At 55.8% G+C, this 21,831-nt stretch overlaps 3 protein-coding genes across 4 annotated transcripts in view; 2 read left to right on the top strand and 1 right to left on the bottom strand.

The window, feature by feature from the left end:
- The window catches only part of LOC133356247 (mitogen-activated protein kinase-binding protein 1-like), a 50,946-nt gene extending 48,690 nt beyond the window's left edge, over window positions 1–2,256 (top strand). For both annotated transcript variants that reach the window (XM_061573639.1, XM_061573638.1), the window contains exon 31: window positions 145–2,256. In XM_061573639.1, the coding sequence (XP_061429623.1) occupies window positions 145–534 (390 nt within the window). In that variant the 3' untranslated portion in view covers window positions 535–2,256. The remainder of the gene's footprint in view (window positions 1–144) is intronic.
- Window positions 2,250–12,497, bottom strand: LOC133356315 (serine/threonine-protein kinase PAK 6-like). The gene is made up of 3 exons (XM_061573767.1): window positions 12,481–12,497; window positions 7,099–7,397; window positions 2,250–6,425 (listed from the first exon to the last, which is right to left on the bottom strand). The coding sequence occupies exons 2-3, from the start codon at window positions 7,306–7,308 to the stop codon at window positions 5,415–5,417; spliced, it is 1,221 nt and encodes a 406-aa protein (XP_061429751.1). The 5' UTR covers window positions 7,309–7,397; window positions 12,481–12,497; the 3' UTR covers window positions 2,250–5,414.
- Window positions 12,498–15,782: 3,285 nt separating this feature from the next.
- LOC133356194 (uncharacterized) lies at window positions 15,783–21,012 on the top strand. Its single transcript, XM_061573572.1, has 2 exons — window positions 15,783–16,997; window positions 20,802–21,012. The coding sequence occupies exons 1-2, from the start codon at window positions 15,783–15,785 to the stop codon at window positions 20,814–20,816; spliced, it is 1,230 nt and encodes a 409-aa protein (XP_061429556.1). The 3' UTR covers window positions 20,817–21,012.
- The last annotated feature ends 819 nt before the right edge of the window (window positions 21,013–21,831 follow it).

Genomic DNA, 21,831 nt, shown 5'->3' with positions numbered 1-21,831 from the left:
CAAAAGTGGGTTGCCCTACGGATAAACTCACCCCTCTCATAGGAATGTATCCACCACTAGACTCAGGGCTGTAAACGGGAGATGAGCACCGTTGCAGCAATGCTCACCGACTCTTTTTTTTTTTCAACTCTGTGACCGCGCCAGGTTTCCACGGCGGACTCCGAACAGCACGCACAGACGGCCGCTGTGCTGCTCCACAGCTTCTCCTCCCTGGGGGCGGAACTGGAATCTGTCGCTCGTCTGTCGAGTCCTGAGCGGGAGGGCGAGCCCAGCGATGCCGCTGGCGCCGCGCGCCCTGCCGTGCAGAGAGGCTGCCAACAGCAGCAGCAACCGAATTCTGGTTTCCGTAAAGCACATGTCTCCATCGCGCAGGGCGCAGGCTCACAGAGCCAGCAGCAGCAGCAGCCGTGTGCGGAGCTGCCCGGCTGGGCGGACGGTAAGGCCGTTCACCTGCTGGAGCATTACTCCGACCTCATGGTGCAGCTGGTGGAGCGTAAGATGGCGTGCACCGCGTGCAAAACCACGCGAACCTAAACCACTGCCCGCCAGGGCCTCGTGTGCATCACCGGTGCGTGCTCGCAATGCAGTCGGATGATAACAACCCTTTTCCACCGCACACCCGAGCCGTACCACAGCACAGCACGGCAACGGGTGCTTTTTTTCACCGGCATTTTGCCGAGCCGGAACCTTGAGCCGAGTTCTACGCCGGCCTCGTCATCTGAATCGGGCTCGGAGCCATCACCGCGCGCCATCTACGCGCATCTCAGCGTCCCAGCCGGGCGCGCCCTGCGCCCCGCGCTGACTCGAAACGGTGCCAGCACGGCTCGGTTTCTGCGAGTGGAAAAGAGGTGTGGAGGGATGAGGGACGGGGGACAATCTTGCGTTGTTTGTATGTTTGGAATGAACGCGTGTGAGAGCATATCACTCAAAAATACATCCGGGGGTATGTCTTGTGATCTTGATAGCCACGTGGCAGAGACCAGATTTTTGTGTAACTTTATCGACACCGGGCAGTACATCTTGTAGTCTGGAGACTTACGGGAACTCCGCTGCCGTATGCCGGTCACCTGGTAGCCCGGCAGGTTTGGGGTCTGAGTCTCATTCACAAAAAGTAATCCCCAGCAATCCCTCGGCCCTTCGTGCATAGGCCCCCCCATGGGCACCACACCGTGTGCACCGCCCAGCAGGGTGGTCCTGCCAGGACGTAACGAGCAACAGGCGCAGCCCTGCAATCGCTCGCTCACGCCACCGCCGGCAGAAGGGCCTCTACCGTAGAGGGGGGACCTCTAGAGGAGACCGTCTAGAGCAGGGGTCGGGCCATCAAAATAACATGACGAGATATTTGATATGAATTCCATAAATAAAAACTCGATATTTCAAGAGCTGCTTATTAAATAGCCGGGTGTGCCTCCAGAGCCACAGGTTGGCGACCTCTGATTGAGAGGGTATTTGGCCTACTCTTCCACGCTGGCAAAATATCTGCGCTCCGTTTAGATAGATATCACCTTGTTATCGAACTGCTAATTCACTCTGCCGTCCAGCTCTGTGTGTGTGTGAGACGTATTTTGTCGATGTCTTTGTTCGCTTGTGGTTTGCAAGTATATGCCTACGTATGTGAGTTTTCCCATTCTTTAGCCTCCGATTGTTTCAGAACTAGATCAATGCTCCGTTGATAGAGCAGCGTTGACACTCTGCTTCTCGTGTGTGTTTTAAGTGTATTTCCAAAAAATACTGTTATATTTTCCATGTAAATGAAGTATTCGAAGCTCGTGGGAGACGCGGACGTGTGGAAGTGTTTTGGCACAGTTTTAAACGGCACATCTTGCAGTGCAGGGATGCGTCCCCGATTTATTATTCCCGTTTCGTCAGAAAAGTCAGTAAATCCGAGCCTGGATACAAAAATTTGGGACCGAATCGATCCGATGACGCGAGGTCACGGGGCAGTGATGTCGCTTTCGAGCACCGTCACTTCCGAGCCGTTGTCGGCAACAGCGGCGCCGTCGGGGCGACGTGGTCGACAACGCGGCACGGCGGCGAAATTTTCCCCTTTACGTCACATTTTTTGTTGGAAACTCTTCCTCCAGTCATTCACACAGCTTACCGTTGCGTTTTTAAACCAGCAGCGAGTTGCTGCTCACGTCAGACGCGCGTTCGTCAAAGCTTTCGTACCGTCTTCAAATAAAGTAGTTGGCATTGAAACTGCCGCTTGTAAATCGAGGTTTTCTCTTAAATAAATATTTTGCATCACTTTGTTAACCAGAACGCTCGCATAATTCTATTTTGCGCCTCAATCCACACGCTCCGTGGGCTCTTTGCCGGATCATTGCATCGCAAGACCGAGAGAGAGAGAGACGGCGAAGACAGCTTGGGCAGGCCTTCATCCAGCAGCAGATAGAGCGCGGCCGCTGCTGACGACAACGTGGCAGATCGGCGCAAAACAATGATTTCTTCGATGAGTGTAGGCAGTAAGCGCTGAGCAGGTGCAATGCAAACCATAAACGAAGCGCGACGGGAATCGGATCAATAATCAGTCAACGTAAATCAGTCGGTGCGAATCAAGCGAGATGTATTGTCCCTGGCGATAACGCGCGTCGCCGTCGTAGCGAGGGGGAATGCGTAGGTAGCGGCTAGATCACGTACAGGATAAAAAAGGACGCATGTGTGCACAGTCGTTTTCATAGGTTCTCTAAAAGAGTCCAATTTCGAGATCGCCCACCAATGCATTAGTAACTTTTTTGTAACAATGGACTGCAGAAACCCCCTCAGAGAGTACAGCAAGGGAAGAGAAACACGGGTGATTATCAACAGCTAGTGGTTAAACAGTGGGGTGGGCCCACCTTTCCAAGGCAGGAGTGAGGGAACATTTTCATCTGTACCCAGGGGCAGAAGAGCAACTCAATGAGACACCGATAACGCGGCGAGGGCTCCCCCCCCCCGTGGCGTGCGACACCTGGGCCTGCAACTCCTCTCGCGAACGTGGCGACGTCGCGGCCGGCACGAAGTGAAGCTCCTCACAGCGGCTGGACCCCGAGCGTCCGTCACTTGCAGGCTGTTACGAGGTCGCGGATTCTCATTTTGGCCACAGGCCGCGCGAAGTTCGTGGGCCGTGTGGCATTAAGTTGCGGCGCTCGCTCCGCGTGGGGCCTTCCATCAATCCAGCACCTGGAGGCGGTGGAGGGTTGCTCGATCGCCCTACATGTTGTGAAAATCTCTTCCCGTGGGCATCGAGGGAGCAGCCCCCCGTGTACCCCCGGCTCACCAAAATGTGGACGAATTTTCATCTGTTCCATCTGTTTTATATAGCATTGCCCTCTCCCGTGTGTTGGTTTTCTCCCGAGTGCTCCACTTTCCTCCCGCGCGCATGAACACTCACGAATTGGCTGAAAACATCTCAACATATGTAGGACCACAGAACTCCTGCGATTGTTGGCGTCGGCTCGCCCGCCCAGCTGCTTTCCTCCTTCCCGCTCGTTCGTGGTTTGCCCTTGCGCCTCCGAGCCGTCCTGTCTCCGCGAGAGGCGAGGAGTGGATGCTGCACAGAAGCACGTCTGCGAGTTGGGAGTCATCGTTAAGCAGCGATGGGGCCACGTGGAATGGAAGTTTTGAGTCCGTATCCAGCTCAAGGGTCATGATTTTCCACTCAGAGCGATTTGATTGTACGGTGGTTGTACGGTAATTTTTGTAATCATTACAGTTCCTGAACGGCAGAGCTTTCAGCAGAGCGCTGCAAATTACACCCCCCGAGAGATACGCAGATAATTATCAACAGAAATAACCCCAGCGAGCGACAATACGACGAAGTACGGGAAGGAGAATGTCATGGGTCGTACCACGCAACGTTACTGCACACGAACCCCCACCGGCCCTGTCGCGGTCACCACAGCTCCTGTAAAGGGAAAACCTCGGCTTCCAAATTCCGAACAGCACGAAGCACAACAGCCGAAGAGGAGGAGCACGCGGAGACTGCTTCTGTCTTAACGTTGAACCGCAGCGGCTCTCGGTCCTCCGCTGCGGTGATCCAGTTCGGGAGACATTCAGCCCAAGGGGGTGGCGAAATGCTACCCGTATCCACCATGGGCCATGTCCACCACTCTGCAGTGTCCACCACTCGCAGAATCTACGGTGGGAGATGGATCTCTTTGCGCATCCATGTTTATTTGTCACGCTCCCGTGGATGTTTCGTTCCTCTTGTGGTTTTTATCGAATACACTACGACGGTTACCCATATTAACGAACAATTTAACGTAAAAGAAACAAACAAGCTACCACCATGACCTTGCTATCGGACGGCTTTGTGGCCTCAAGATAAAAATGCTTCAGGAAAATTGCCGTTGGCACGTCCCCCTCCCCCCAGGTGGTTACCGGTGGCTCGAGGACCACATGGAGAGAATTGAAGACATCTCAAAATATATATTTTAAAGACGCCAAAAATAAAATCCCAGATGGGGAGAGGCCCTGTTGGATACGAGCCGTGGCAGTGGGGGGGACAACTACCCTACCTGCCACCCCCCCCCCCCCCCATCTCTGCGGCCCAGAGAGGCCCAATAACAAGTCGCTCCTTCGAAAGCAGAAGCCCCCTTCATGGGCGATTGCCTGCCACGTGCCCGTTTGCTTGGTAGATGTCTCGGTTGTATAGCGTCAGCAGTTTTTTTTGTGACTTGCGATCATCACATTTGTACCCCCCCCCCCCCCCCCCCCCGTGTCGGAGCTTGACTCGCGTGGACATTTAACCGGGCCCTGTGATACTTTCCTGATGCCGCTGGATTCTGTTACCCGTGTGTGTGTGTTCGTGCGTGTCTACGGCACCTTTATCAATCCACTGCTGGATGAAGGCCTCCCCCATGCCACCTCAGTTGTTTGACCGTGCTTCAGCACGCTGGTCAGTGCGGATTGGCGAAGGTGTGGATCGCCCAGGATTTGTTAGGATATCGCGTGCCACTGATATTGGCCGTGGCTGGGACGTGGAAGTCGTGGTCGCCGGGCTTTTAACGCACTGCGCTAACCACTGTGCCGCCGCACGCCACCCCAAGTGCCCGAACAATGTGTAAACATTTCTGACATCTGAGGTACGACGTCTGTGTGTTCCACGTCACCCGTATGCGGATTTGATGGGAGTTCCTCAGTGCCGGCAGGGCAGCTCTTGATTTGAGTCTGGTTAGAAGATGTGAAACCGGTCAAGTACCAAGTCCTTGCAGAACTAAGCTTTTGACCGGAACAGACGACAGTAATTCACGATATCAATAGCTAAACATCTGCCTGGCCTGTCCAGAAAAAAAAGATCTCCCACAGTCGGCACACCACGTCCAGTATATCACCCTTGCTATGGCTGCGGCTGCTTACTCGTCACGTCTCCGACTCCAGTCCAACGGCAAACATCACACGCACCAGTGCGGTGAAGAAATTCCTCCCCGCTGCTATACAAACTCCTGGCTCTCGCGTCGTCTGACCCTGGAGAGTCCGGGTGCCAGAGGCAGCTGAGGCCCCCACAGGGCGTACCCTGACCAGGGCCGCTCGTGGAGTCGCACGGGCCCCACCGCGGGCTCCAGCAGCGAGTGTGGCCGCTGCCGCTGCTGCTGCTGCGCCCCTCTGTGCTCCCCGGGGTCTCTGTGCCTGTAGCGCACCGCGTCGCGAGAGCAGTCGCACGACTCCGATCCGGATAAATCGGGCGGCTCGAAGCTTGCCGCTTGCGGCGCCCTGCGGTGCTGGGCAGGCGCGACGACGACGCGGCGGCGGTCTTCATCGTGAGCAGCGACTGTAAGGGCAGCAGCGGTGATGGCAACGGCGCTGTGGTCGTGGTGGTTGTTGTTGTTACTTCTTCTGCGATCCGCCGCCGGCCCCGGCCCGTTCCCCCCGTGCGGAGGGGTTGCCGCATTTGCGCCGTGTCGGTGCCGGCTCGACGCCTCGGCGCTGTCGCTCCCGCTTTGGCAAAACGCGGACGAGGATTTGCCGTCGCGCGGTTTCGGTATCCAGCCGCCGACGTTGGCGTTCCACCGGTTTTCCGCCGGCGTGCAGGCCACGCTGAGCGGCTGGTTGGACGAGAGCAGCGGGAAGGCTTCGTACTGCTGCCGGACGCAGGCCCTGACGTCCCGGCTTCCGCGCGACCTCCCGTGACTCGGCGAGTCTGGCCGATGTTCGAGACCGGCCGGACAAGCGGCCGACGCGTCCGGGTAGACGCCGTATTCCCTGTGCGGCGACGGCTCGCTGCTGTGCCGCTGGGGGCGCGGGCCGCTCTGTTGTTTGTGCGCGTGGGTGTCCCGATCCGTGCGTTCCCAGTTGGAGAGCGGGCCTTGGTCAGACACGCAGCTCTGTCTGGTGGCGCACTCGGAGTACAGAGAGTTTGAGCCGGGGATTGACAGTTTGTAGAAGTCGTCCAGGAGCCCGTTCAAATCTCCATCTGTCGCAGCCCGCCTGCCTCGCACGATCTTCTGTAATGGGCACAGAGAGACGCAGCGGCGAGTCAACTCTCTCGCCAGAGTATTGTCGGGTTTGTGCCGCGCGTCGGTTCGGTGCGGTGTCCGGCGTTTCGCTGCACAAGCGGGGAGCTTTTGCAAAGGACGTCGTGTCGAACAAGGACAACGCACAGTACAACCCCAAACACGTGGGGGAGCAACACAGAGGCACAACCATGCAAACCTACTCGGGCGCTCGTGTTTACGCACGCGGCCTGTAAATCCAGCACTGTGGAGGCGAGGGTTGGTGGATCGCACCAATGTTGCGAAACTATCGTCCCGTGGGCATCGGGGGGGTTACCATACCCTGGCTCACCAGGAGAAGGCGGAACAGCAAGTGGACTAATCTGCATCCATTTGTACGGGGAATAGAGCGTTGCCCCCTCGCACATGGCGTGATTTTTTCTCCGGGTGCTCCGGTTTCCCTCCCACTTGTATGATGAACACGTTATGATTAATCGGACTGAAAACATCTTACAAATTAAAATCCCAATGTTAGTGGCAGGACCCTCTTGCAAAAATATTATTACGACTCTGTGTGTATAGATAAGTAAATTATTGTTATTGCCATCCCATGCCCCACCGCCTGCTCGACGGCCCGCCCACCCGCCCGGCCGCGCTGCGCCACGCATGCACCTGGCCGCGTCACCTTCATGGCGCGCAGCTCGCGGGGGGGGATGCAGGACGGGTCGGGGCTGCTGTGCCGGTGGCGGGGCGCCAGCGTCTCCTGCAGGAGGCCGTGCCACTGCACGGGCAGCCCCGTGAAGCGCATGCCCTGCGGGTCGTAGCCCGTGTGCACGCGGTGCACGAAGTTGCGCGGCGCCGAGATCTCGGGCCGCCGACGCTTGCGGCCGAACATCGCACGGCCGCTCCCTGCCGAGGCCCGCGCCGCCGCCGCCGGGAGGTTGCGCACTTGAGTGCGGTTCTGCGGGGAAGCCGCACGAGCGCCTGCCCGGTGGTAACGAATGGAAGAGAGGGCAGAGTTATTGCGCGCTCCGGTTTACTCATCCGGTGCCATTGTTCTTTACTTATTTATTTGGGTGGGATGGGATGGAGTTGCTGCGGGGTGGGGGGGGGGGGGTTCCGCTGCGTAATCTGTCCCAAGGGTTTTGTCGTGAAACCCTCCACCACCCGACATTCTGACTTCCTGCTGTCTGACCTATTTTTGCGCATGATGGCAGCAGCAGCAGCAATGTGGTTCAGGAGTTAAATGCCAAAGTCTAGGGATGCTGCTGGCCACAATGAGAGGACTTCAGGAGAGAGAGAGTTCGTGTCGTTTTGCCGTTCCTCCTCCGTTGACTCCAGTGGGTTAACTACACGGTCCATAGTTTGGGTTGCATTGCCACAGTCGCACCACTGTGGCTCCGTCTCTTCAATTTCCCATTCACGAAGGAGATGTGCACATCGGCCTGTTGATGATCTTCCGATGCGGTTGATGATGGTTCCACCACCGGTGTTTTCGAGGAGGAAGAGGAATGTCAAAGCCAGGATGGTGCGATGTTATTTGTGTCTCCAATGAGACGGGATCTGGGTGAGATTCTAGTTTCTGACCTGCAGATGCCTGACGCAGTTTCAAGAGAAACGGCTTGTACACAGTAGCTAATCGCTACATTTGGCTGTGGGGACTGTGCTTCAACTCATCGGGGGAGTGAGCTGCAATAATAACAGTTGGTAAACGCCTCGTACACGTGGGCATTTGAATTAGTTTGGCTGTGTCGGGTGGTAGAGGGATCTTAACGGCATGAATTTTGGGCAAATCGTTTCGTGGCCTTACCCAAAAGTCACACGAATCGTAAATAATGGAGAAATGTAAACATTTAAATACACGAGACCTCGGTGACCAAAGTATTGCGTTGAACTATTTCCTTACTGCGCACTCTCTCAAAGACACGGGGCAAGGCACCGCACTGCCACACATGGCTCGGTCACTTCTGCCACTGCATGAGCGACGATCGTCAAGCGACAAGATTAGAAAACACGGCGCTCTTGCTGGGTCAAAACGACGCCCCCCCCCCTCTGGTTCCCAATCAGTGTGGCTCAGATGCTTACACCAATGACGGATAGTTATGGAATGCGGCCCGTTTCCGAGTGGTACCATGCATCACAACATTCATTGCGCACATAGTGGGATGCCTGTCCACTAACATGCTGTGACAACACGCATCACAACACGCTACGGAAGGCACGCGCATCACAACATGCTACGAAACATGCATCGCAACATGCGACAGAACACACACGCATCACAACAAACTATTGAACACATCACAACACTCTAGGCAACACACACGCATCCCAACACACTCTGGAATACAAATGCATCACAACACGCTAGGCAACACACATCACAACATGCTCTGCAACACACATCACAAGAGGCTCTAACACAAGCATCACAACACGCTATGGAACACGAACACATCACAACACGCTAGGGATCACACACGCATAAAAACACACTATGACACCCACACGCATCACAACACATGAAGGAACACACGCATCACAACACTACTGAACGCGCACATGCATCACAACATGCTATGGAACGCACATGCAACACAACACGATCTGGAACACACGAGTCGCAACATGCTTTGGAACACACGCTTCAACACGCTATGGAACACAAATGCTTCACAACACGCTAGGGAACACACACGCATCACAAAACATCGGAACACATACGCATCACAACAAGCTACTGAACACATACGCATCGCAACACGCTACGGAAAGCGCACATCCATCACAACACGTTATGGAACACACGCATCACAACACGCCCTGGAACGCATGCACCACAACATGCTCTGAAACACACATGCATTACACCACTATCTGGAACACACGCATCACAACACGCTACGGAACGCACATGCATCACAACACTTTGGAACACACATGCATCACAAAACCCTATGGAAGACACAATGTGCGAAAGAACACAAGCATCACAACATGCTGTGGAACACACACACATTGAAACACTCTGGAACACACATGTATCACACCACGCTATGGAACACACACACATTACAACACGCTAGGGAACACGCACGAATCACAGCACGCTACAGAACACACATGCATCACAACATGCTACGGAACGCGCACACGCATCACCACATGCTCTGGAACACACATGCATCACAACACTTTGGAACACACATGCATCACAAAACCCTATGGAAGACAATGTGCGAAAGAACACAAGCATCACAACACTCTGGAACACACGCATCACACCATGCTACGGAACTCACACATGCATCACAACACGTTACAAAACACACACGCATCACAACACGTTAAGGAATGCACATGCATCACAACATGATCTGGAACACATGCATCACAACACTTTGGAACACACATGCATCACAAAACCCTATGGAAGGCACAACATGCTATAGAACACAAGCACCATAACACGCTGTGGAACACACATTACAACACTCTGGAACACACATGTATCACACCACGCTATGGAACACACACACATCACAACACGCTAGGGAACACGCACGAATTACAACATGCTATGGAACGCACATGCATCACAACGCGATACGGAACACACGCATCACAACACGCTACGGAATGCACACGCATCGCAACACGCGACTGAACACACACACATGACAACATGCTGTGGCACACACATGCCTCACAACATGCTATGGAACACAAACGCATCACAACATGCTATGGAACACACACGCATCACAATACAATATGGAACATACACGCATCACAACATGCTATGGAACACACGCATCACAACATGCTACAGAATGCACACATGCATCACAACACACAACAGAACACACACCTCAACACGCTATGGAATGCACACACGCATCACAACATGCTCTGGAACACACATGCATCACAACACTTTGGAACACACATGCATCACAAAGCCCTATGGAAGGCACAACATGCTATAAAACACACATGCATCACAACATGCTACAGAACACACACACACCTCAACACGCTACATAATGCACACGCATCACAACACGATACGAAACAGACACGGATCAAAACACGCTACGGAACGCGCACACTCATCACAACACGTTACATTACGCACACGCATCACAGCACATTCTGGAACACACACACAGCACAACATGATACATAACACGCATCCCAACACACTCTGGAACACACATGCATCACAACAGGCTCTGCAACACAAGCATCACAACACGCTATGGAACACAGATGCATGACAACACGCTAGGGAACGCAAACGCATAAAAACACGCTATGGAACACACACGCATCACAAAACGCTACGGAACACGCACACGCATAACAACACCATGGAACACACACGCATCACAACATGCTACAGAACACACGCATCGCAATACGCTACAAAACGCTACGAAACGCACACATAACAATAAGCTACGGAACACATGCGCATCAAAACACGCTAGGGAACGCGCACACGCATCACAACATACTACGGAACGCATACGCATCGCAACACGCTACTGAACACACACACATAATAACACGCTATGGCACACGCACGCCTCACATCGCGCTTTGGAACACACACGTATCACAACATGCTATGGAACACAAGCATCACAACACACTATAGAACATAAACGCATTACAATACGCTATGTAACACACATCAAAACATGCTCTGCAACACATGCATCGCAAAATGCTACGGAAAGCACAAGCATCACAACATGCTCTGCAACACAAGCATCACAACAAGTTTTGAAACGCACACGCATCACAACACTGGAGCACACACGAATCACAACATGCTCTGGAACACACGCCTTAACACGCTATGGAACACAAATGCATGACAACATGCTAGGGAACGCACACGCATAAAAACACTTTGGAACACACATGCATCACAACACGCTCTGGAACACACACGCCTCACAACATGCTATGGAACACACATACGCATGACAACATGCTATGGAACACACACGCATCACAACATGCTACAGAATGCACACATACATCACAACACACAACAGAACACACACCTCAACACGCTATAGCATGCACACACGCATCACAACATGCTCTGGAACACACAGGCATCACAAAACCCTATGGAAGGCACAACATGCTATAGAACACACACGCATCACAACATGCTATGGAACGTACACGCATTCACAACACGCTACGGAATGCACACATGCATCGCAACACGCTACAGAATACACATGCATCACAACACGTGACAGAACACACACACCTCAACACGCTATGGAACGCGCACACTCATCACAACACGTTACAGTACGCACACGCATCCCAACAAACTCTGGAACACACATGCATTACAACACGCTATGGAACACACACGCATCACAAAACACTGGAACACACGAATCACAACATGCTATAGAACACAAGCATCACAGAACACTCTGGAACACATTCATCACAACACGCTATGGAACACACATGCATCACAACACGATACGGAACACACGAATCACAACACACTAGGGAACACACACGCATCACAACACGTTACGGAATGCGCATCGCAAAACGCTATGGAACGCGCACGCATCACAACATGCTATGGAGCACACACGCATTAAAACACGATACAGAACACACAGACATCATAGCACGCTACGGAATGCATTCGCATCACACCGCGCTACGGAATGTACAGACATCACAACACGATACGGAATGCATCCGCATCACACCACGCTACACACAGACGTCGCAACAAGTGAGCGCGCAGGGACGTGGCGGCTCGTACTCGCATCATCACGCGCGCACATCACGCACACACATCACGCGCGCACCCGTGCAGCAGCATCGCCAACATCAACACCACCACCACCATCATCATCTCGCCCACCACCATCACGACGACCGTCGTCGTCTCGCCACCTGCCACCAACCACCATCACGACGACCGTTATCTCGCCACCACCACCATCAGCACCGTCATCTCGCCACTATCACCACCACCACCGCCGCCGCCGCTCATCCATTAACGCACCAAGGCTGCAGGCAGCACCTCCTCGCGTTAGCCCCCCGCTCACCCCGCTGTGAGCCCTCCCTCCCCCCACGCGTCCAGCACGTTGCGCTCAAAGCGGTCACCGTCGCGACAGCTTTCACGGGGGCCGCTCCCTCTCAGCCGAGCGCGGACGCGATCGAATTACAGAGTCCGTGTCACCCACAGAGCAAGCTGCGCACATCCAACCACGAGCGGATGTCGCCCCCCCTCTCTCTCTCTTTTTTTGCGCTCAGAGGGAACAAGAAAATGCTCGGTGTAGTCGGCACTTTGCTTCGTTCATCATTTCGTTTTTTTTGTTTTTTTCAATGATTTGCTTTATGTGCCCCCTTCCCCCTTTTTTTAATGAAAGATTTCACAAAAGATAATCTCTCTTCTCTCTCCCCTCCCTTTCCTCCCTCTCCTCCCTCTCTCTTCCCCTCTCTCTTTTTTCTACGCTCTATCTTTCTACCCCCCCTCCCCCGTCTCCCCTCTGTCTCTCTCCCTCTCTTTCTACCCCCTCACCCGTCTCTCCCCCCCCCGCCTCTGTCTCGCTCTCTTTCACTCTTGCTCCCCTATTTCCCTGCAACCTCCCTCCTTTCTCTCTGGCTCCCTCTCTCTCCCCACTACCCCCCTCCCCGTCACCCTCCGTCTCCGTCTCGCTGCCATGTGGAGCATAACGCTGTCTGCTAAACAGCCCCGAGGGAGGCGCCTTGCGTGACGCTCGGCAAGGCAGGCAGGGGCTGCGTTGTGTATCGAGCGCGCAGCCGGTCATTTCAGCCAGAGCTGTTCCGGGGCCGAACTCCGGAAAGCATTTTCTCATCCTTCACTGTTGACAAAATGGAGGGGGGGGGGTAGGGGAGGGAGGTTCTGGAGGTTGGGAGTTTGGGGAGGTCCATGGAAAATATTCCACGACGTATTCAAGTTCAATGCCACTCTAACACTCTAATGAAGGTTTAGTGATTAAACCCTCGTTGTAACGGTACACGCATACGCAATGTAGCCTGATGAAGAATCGCAGAGCGAGAGAGAGAGAGGGCGCGTGCTCGCAAGTGGGGCTTGGACGGACAGTGCCGTGGCCCGAGGAACGGGAAGATGCGCGGTGGGTCGAGACGAATCACGGAGCGGCGTTCGAGGGATGGAACCCGTCCCAGAGGTCACCGCTTCTGCTCCACCGTTCCGCGCACGCGATGCGAGAAGTCCCCCCTCCCTCCCATGTTTGTGTGTATGGGCAGTTGGAGGCAGTCGCCCTCCAACAACAACAGAGGGCGGAGGAGCGACGCTCACAACAACGAGCGGAGCGCCGGGTGGCTAAAGCACTGCAAGTTAGCACAGTAGGGGGGCACAGGTGGTGCATCAGCCAGTCATCTCGGTCATCTCAGTCAGTCGACCCGTGGGAACTGCTGGGTCTGCCCCGTGACCTCCTGCCAGCGGGCGTTCAACACTTCACGTGGCCTCAAGGTGCACATGGCCTGGCACAAGCAACGTGGTGACGTCACCACCACTTACTGCTTGTTGTTATTGGGCAGTTGGGAGCGATAGCGCAGTGGTTAGCACACTGTGCTTCCAACTCGGCGACCAGAGTTCAAATTCTTTCCTCACGGCCCACATCAGTGACAATTATCTGAGTGATAATTGACATCGAAGGCTGCTTGCCCGGTAAGGGAATCAGTCGATAGTGGTGCTCGGTAACAGCCGGCCTTCATAGGTGCTCGCCAACAGCACTTGCCCCAACAGTCTGCTACAGGACCATACTGGGGGATATTTGTCTTTGTTTGTGAGTAGAGTTCAACTCAACAATTTTAATAATCACATGTTTGTTGTTGTTACCAGGGACGGCTATTAGCTCTTAGCTCTTATTCAGAATTGACCTGGCCACAAATATTCGCTTATCAACATGTTGGAATTTAAAGCAGCCAAAGACTCGAAACGCATGACGTTGTTCCTAAATGTGGAGGTAGGAACCGGAAACAAATCCACGCGACCACCGTGAGAGAGAGAGATGCAAACTACAAATATAGAACCCACGACCTCCTGTATACCAGACGAGGTAGCTTACATCTCGCCACCTTGCAAATTCCAAATATACAGCAGGCATCAGGTTCGAGATCGAACCCACAACCTCCTGTGTACCAGGCGAGGTAGCTAACATCTCGGCACCATGCAAACTCCAAATATACAGCGGGCATCATGTTCGAGATCGAACCCACAACCTCCTGTGTACCAGGCGAGGTAGCTAACATCTCGGCACCATGCAAACTCCAAATATACAGCGGGCGTCATGTTCGAGATCGAACCCATGACCTCCTGCATACCAGGCGAGGTAGCTAACATCTCGCCACCATGCAAACTCCAAATATACAGCGGGCGTCAGGTTCGAGATCGAACCCACGACCTCCTACATACCAGGCGAGGTAGTTAACATCTCAGCACCATGCAAACTCCAAATACACAGCAGGTTCGAGATCGAACCCACGACCTCCTGTGTACCAGGCGAGGTAGCTAACATCTCGCCACCATGCAAACTCCAAATATACAGCAGATTCGAGATCGAACCCAAGACCTCCTGTGTACCAGGCGAGGTAGCTAACATCTCGCCATCATGCAAACTCCAAATATATGTAGTGGTGATACGTGCTGACAGGGGGGATCGTGAGACAGCGCGTGGTGGGTGGTTACATCACGGTCCGCAAGCGGGTGCCCACATCGCGGTCCGCATAGGCTCTGCCCCCCCCGGGAGCGGAGGGCTATGTAAGGCGATGCGCGGGGGCACTCGGGGAGTTGGTAACCGACGAAGACAGAAGACGGAGGAAGAGATAGGCCCTGGGACCCCTAGCCCCGCTGCCCTTGTAAGGGCCGGGGCTCTGTGAGGCTCAGAGGCGAGACCTTGGGATTCACGGCCCGACGCCCTTGTAAGGGCCGGGCTGTGTAACTCAGTGGTCGAGACCCGTGGCCTGACAAGGCGGGTCTGATAGCTCCCCGTGGGGAGAGCGTAGCCGGAGAGCCTGAGTGCAAGGCAGAGTTAGGTACGCATACCCCACGGGGGAGACGGAGTGCGTGGCCGAGTCAGGCACGCGTAACATAGGCGTTATCTCGGTTGTGCCTGTGACTGTGCAACCATTGTGAATAAACAAGTGCTGCCCCGTCAACTCGTCTCCCGCCATTATTGAAGATATTACAACTGGCGTCAGAAGTGAAACTGTCTTCAAGTCATGGATACCAGGAAGACTCATCGGACTCACGAGCGTGACCGGGAGGACGACCACGACGAATCGGGACAGTGAGCATTGGGAGGAGAGGAGGAGGAGATGCCGACGCCACAGAACCCTTCACGGGCGCCCGACGCTCCGCTGGGGTCCGACACCGGACTCCAGGACGCGCACTCTCGTCTGGCGGAGCTGCTACTTGCCGCGGCGTCCATCTTGGCGGAGATCACCGCGTCAGGAGGAAGGACGACGACGGACGTCGACAGGAGTCGCGTGGGAGATTCCCGCCAAAATGCGCTTCGCACCACTGACTTTGAAAATGGCGCCATTTTTACGGAGCGCCCGTCAATTGGCGGGAATCGCGAGCAACATGTGACCGGGGACCTCCACTCTCTGCCGCTCACGTCATCGGGGTGCGCTACGGGCCGCCATGAACCACCCAGGGTAGGGGCCGCCATTTCCCATACCGACGGCGCGGCGCGGGAAAATCACCTGTCGGAGGACGACATGGTTTTTCAGCAGCGACTTCCCGCGTTGACGGCCTTCAAAGCTGAGGGGGGTGACTGGGGCGCCTTCCAGCGGAGATTCCTCGCCCATCAGGAAATGTCGGGGTGGTCCGACGCTACGGCGCTACGGGCACTGCCTGCAATGCTGGACGACAACGCGCTCGCGGCCTTCAGGTCCGCCCCGAGATCGGCCCGCTCCACACTCAAGGCCGCGCTGGGCCTTATGGCCAAGGTGTATGGACCACCCTCGGCCTGCCGCCACCAATTCTACAGGCGACGGAAGGGGGACACGGAGACTACGCTCGCCTACCGCACAGCGCTGCTTGCTCTCGCGGACGCCGCCTTCCCTCGCATGGATGAGGAGGGGCAGGACGCCATGGTGATGGAACAGCTGCTGACGTTGGCTCAGGACCTGGGGGTCCCCATCAACACGGCGGACGAGGTGGACATTTGTTCATTGCGGGTTGCAACGAGCATCCAGGCGCATGAGGTCCTGAAACAGAAGCAGGCGGTCGTCTGCGCTTCTGCCGCGGTCTCAACTCCTGCCCCGGTGGACACCGACCCCCAAGTCAGCCGGCCTCGGGAGGAGGCATTCGCTACAGCGCGACCGGGGGATTGGAGGTCGGGGGGTCGTTCGCCTCTGCGATCAACCCGCAAGCTGGAGCAACCGAAACCTGCGACGTCCCTCGTCACGTGCTACAACTGCGGCCTTCGCGGCCACGTGGCGTCCGGGTGCCGCGCTCCACGTCAGCGCGCCACGGGACCTCGGCTGGACGACGACCAAGGCCCAAAGTCGTCCCAACTACCCCCGGCAAGTCGCGGCACTACACATGCTCGGTCCACATACACGTCACACATGGGCCGCCGCTTCGCGGCGGAGGAGGTGCGCATGGGGGCCGGGGATTCAGTTCGGCAAGGGGGGTTCGTACGGGGGCCGGGAGCGATTGAATGGTCCGAGTTGGGCCACAGGATGGTGGCTGCGTCGGCCGGGTCGTCTGTGGTTACGGGATTTATAGACGGTATCGAAGTCAGGGTGCTGGTGGACACGGGTGCGTCGGCGACTATCATTTCTGATCTTATTTACAACATTCTCCCCGTCCAATGTCGGCCCCTGCTCCCGGTAGACGTGCCATGTTATGCGGCGAATGGGGGCTCGTTGGGCATTGTCGGCCAGATTCGGGCGAGCATTTGTATAGGGGATATTAAATTGGTGGGACCTGTTTTGGTCTCTTCTTCCCTGGCGGTTCCATGTCAGTTGGGAGCAGACTTTTTGGCTAAAATGCCGATTAAAATTCTCGTTGATCAAGGTTGTATCGAGCTGCCATCGGGTCGCCGTATTTCTTTTTGTCTAACCCTTCTAAACTGTGGACGGCTTGTGCGACGGTCCAAGCGCTGGCGACCCATACGGTGCACGTACCCCCGGGTTCGCAGATGTTGGTATCCCTCCGGTTGCGGAAGCCATTGGGTGGGGAGACTGCGGGGCAGGGCGTGCTGTTGGGTCCGTCGAACAGAGCTGTTGGGGGTCTGGACTTGGCGGTGGCTCAGACGTTGGTACGGGCTGACAGGGACCCGTTCGTCATGGTTTTGAACGCGGGGTCGCGGCCGGCCGTTATTCCACAGGGCACCGTGCTTGCTCACGCGGCACCGGTCCCTGTGGAAGAGCGGCTTATTGCGCACATTGATCCCGTTCCGGTGCAGAAATTTCAATCGGGGGAGGACCAGCAGTGGTTGGACTCGCTGTGTGCGGGCTCCAGTAATTTGTCGGGTGTGCAATTGGGTGCGCTGCGCGCTCTGCTGATCGAATTTTTGGACGTATTCAGCAAGCACAAATATGATATTGGGTGCACGGACCTGTTACGCCACCACATTGAAACGGGTGACGCAGCCCCGGTTCGGCAGAATCCCTTTTGGTTGAGTCCAACCGAGAAGGAACACGCTCAATTGGCCGTCAATGACATGCTGACCGCCGACATCATTTCGCCCTCATCCAGTCCATGGGAAGCACCCATCGTTCTTGTTAAAAAACAAGACGGGTCCTTGCGGTTTTGCATAGATTTCCGTCGCCTCAATAAGATCTCCGTGGCTGATGCGTATCCGCTCCCCAGAATGGATGAATCTCTGGATGCATTAGCAGGGGCGCGTTATTTTTCTACGCTAGACTTACTGTCGGGATTCTGGCAATTACCACTCGACGACGAGTCGAAACCTAAGACCGCATTCCGGACCCCAGTAGGCCTGTTCCAGTTTAATCGGTTGCCCATGGGACTCCATTCTGCTCCCGCGACGTTTCAGCGCCTTATGGAATTGGTTTTGTCGGGTCTGCAATGGGATACCTGCTTAATTTACCTTGACAACGTCATCGTTTTCAGTAGAACTTTCGAGGAACACCTCCAACGCTTAAGGGGGGTGTTCCTGAGGATGCGATCGGCTAAGTTAAAGTTTAAACCAGCTAAACGCCACCTACTTCGGGAATCCGTACGGTACTTGGCACATTGTCGGCCGTTCGGGGATCTCCACCGATCCCGCGAAGACAAACTGCGTCAGTTCATGGCCAACGCCCACGTCGGTTACTGAGGTCCGCAGTTTCATTGGGTTTGCTTCCTACTACCGTCGGTTCGTTGAGCACTTCGCCACCATAGCCAAACCCTTGCATGCTCTGACAGCCAAAGGGGTCAGGTTTCGCTGGGGGCCAGAGGAGGAGGCCGCGTTCTGCTCCCTTCGGGACGCCTTGGTGGGTGCTCCGCCCTTGTGTTACCCTGATTTTACGAAACCCTTCCTGCTGGATACGGATGCCAGCAACACAGGCATTGGGGGGGGTGCTCTCGCAGGTGGTCGGGGGAGTCGAACGGGTGGTCGCCTACGGTAGCAGGGTTTTGTCGCCAGCGGAACAGCGCTACTGTGTGACCCGTCGCGAGTTGCTGGCTATCGTTTTTTTTGTACAGCAATTTAGACCGTATCTCTACGGCCGTCATTTTACGGTCCGTACGGACCATGCGGCGCTTCAATACGCATTGCGGGTCGCCCAATCCTCGGGCCAATTATCACGGTGGTTGGAGGTCCTCCAGGACTACCAATTTACGACCACTTACCGTAAGGGGTTGCGCCACACCAACGCGGATGCCCTGTCGCGGTTGTCGCCTCGTTCCGAATGTGCGTGTTTTATGGGGTCGGCGCGCTGTAAGCCGCATGTCGCTGTCCCCGGGGGTGAGTTGGTCGCGGCCGCAAATGCACCGCGGGTCGACGTTCCCGCTACTCCTGTGGGCGGGGACTCGCTACTTTCGTTGTCTCTCGTTGAGTGGGGCCGACTCCAGATGGCTGACAGCTCCCTGCTTGCTTTGCGTCGTAGGGCAGGGGGTCCCGAGGAAGGTCAGAAGGGAGCCGGATCCTGGCTGCTTAAACAGGGCCTGCTCATGAGATGGGACAGTATGTCCCGGCGGCACGCACTTGTCGTGCCCTCCGCTATGCGGGGCAAAGTTGTTCTGGCCGCACACGAACGCCTCTTGCATCTGGGAGTTAACAAAACGCTCGCTCTGCTCCAGCGGGACTATTATTGGCCGGGGATGGGGAGCGATGTGGTCAACATACTAAAGGGGTGTGTAGGGTGCGCTCAATGGAAACCACCGCCCGTTGCGGCTAATCCACCGCTACAGTCCATTCAGGTCTCGCGCACGAACGAGCTCGTTGCGCTGGATATCTTGGGGCCTTTTCCGGTGACGCCTAGGGGTAACAAGTACCTGCTGGTTGGTGTGGAATACTTCACTCGATGGCCCATGGCGTGGCCGCTTGCCAACCAGTCGGCAGCGGCCGTGGCGGACGCCTTTGTCCAGGGCTATGTCTTGGACAAAGGTGTTCCCGAACGCTTGCTGACCGACCAGGGGAAGAATTTTTCGAGCAAATTACTGCATGAGGTGTGCGACCTTTTGGGTACAAAAAAGTGCGTACCTCCCCGTACCACCCACAGACTGATGGGATGGTGGAGCGACTCCACAGAACAATAACTTCCATGTTGTGCCAACAGGTATGCGAGGCACAGGTTGACTGGGACTTGCAGGTCCCGGGTGTCCTCGCCGCGTACAGGATGGCCCCCCATGCGACTACGGGGTTTTCCCCATTTTATCTGATGTACGGTCGGGAGGCCGATCCGCCCATGGAGACCCAGCTGGGGATTTCCGAGCCGCGGCCTAAATCTAAGTTGGCCGACTATATTAAATTTAACATAGCGAAACTGGCCGAGGCACGGGAGGCTGCAAGGCTGAATTCGAGGTCTCGCCAAATCGCTAACGAGCGGTTGCGTGCACGGAAGGTGTAGTGCACGAATGGAAACCGGGCGATAGGGCCTGGCTGCACTGCCCGCATGCGCCGTTGGCTACGTCCCCTAAACTACTGAGGCCATGGCGGGGACCCGTGGAGGTCGTGCGGGTTGCACGACCCCAGTGTATTCAGATAAAATGGGGAAAGCGCCGTTGGTACGTTCACCCCTCCCGGCTGAAACCATTCTCGGCACCATATAGCCTTCCTTTATGTCGTGAGGACCGAGCATGTGATGTGGCCGGCGACTCGGGAAGGGAAATGTCTCCGCCTGATCCTCACATGTCTCCGCCTGATCCGCTCCCAGGTGTCTCGGAACTGACGACTGCCGACCATCGGCGACCGGATCCCCAAGGCACGTGCGGTTCTTCCAGGCCTGCTCCATGCCTTCCTGGGCTGCCGGAGCCACCGGACGGTCAACAACGTCCCGTCCCGTACGACGGACCGGCCAGGGGGGGTGCAGGACGGTTCCGCCGGATCGTCTCGTCACAGCGTTCCCCGTCCGTCCGACCGCTCTATTGTTCCGTTCAAGGGGCGAGCGGGGGGGGGGGGGGGGCCCAGGGGGGGGAGGGGACGCTGGACACGTCATTCTTGTAAAAACTTTATTCGATTTACTCGTCGGTTTGTACATATGTTCGTTGTTATTACTGTTTAATGTTCGGGGTTATTGCTGTTGTGTTGTGTTGGGTTGTGTTGTGTTGCGTTGTGTTCATGTTACGGGGCGCACATGTGGAGTGGGGTTTTTTTTTTTGCAGCCGGGCCAGCTGCGAGCTATGTGGGAGGGGGTGATGTAGTGGTGATACGTGCTGGCAGGGGGGATCGTGAGACAGCGCGTGGTGGGTGGTTACATCACGGTCCGCAAGCGGGTGCCCACATCGCGGTCCGCATAGGCTCCGCCCCCCCCGGGAGCGGAGGGCTATGTAAGGCAATGCGCGGGGGCACTCGGGGAGTTGGTAACCGGCGAAGACAGAAGACGGAGGAAGAGATAGGCCCTGGGACCCCTAGCCCCGCTGCCCTTGTAAGGGCCGGGGCTCTGTGAGGCTCAGAGGCGAGGCCTTGGGATTCACGGCCCAACGCCCTTGTAAGGGCCGGGCTGTGTAACTCAGTGGTCGAGACCCGTGGCCTGACAAGGCGGGTCTGATAGCTCCCCGTGGGGAGAGCGTGGCCGGAGAGCCTGAGGCAAGGCAGAGTTAGGCACGCATACCCTACGGGAGAGAATGAGTGCGGCCCGAGCCGGGCGCGCGTAGGGGTCTGATAGCTCCCCGTGGGGAGAGCGTAGCCGGAGAGCCTGAGTGCAAGGCAGAGTTAGGTATGCGTACCCCACGGGGGAGACGGAG

The sequence above is a fragment of the Lethenteron reissneri genome, chromosome 53, assembly GCF_015708825.2.
Source record: "Lethenteron reissneri isolate LAM-NWPU_2019-01 chromosome 53, ASM1570882v1, whole genome shotgun sequence".
NCBI lineage: Eukaryota > Metazoa > Chordata > Hyperoartia > Petromyzontiformes > Petromyzontidae > Lethenteron > Lethenteron reissneri.
Note: the sequence above shows the minus strand (reverse complement) of the source record. Positions and strands in the feature narration are given on the sequence as shown.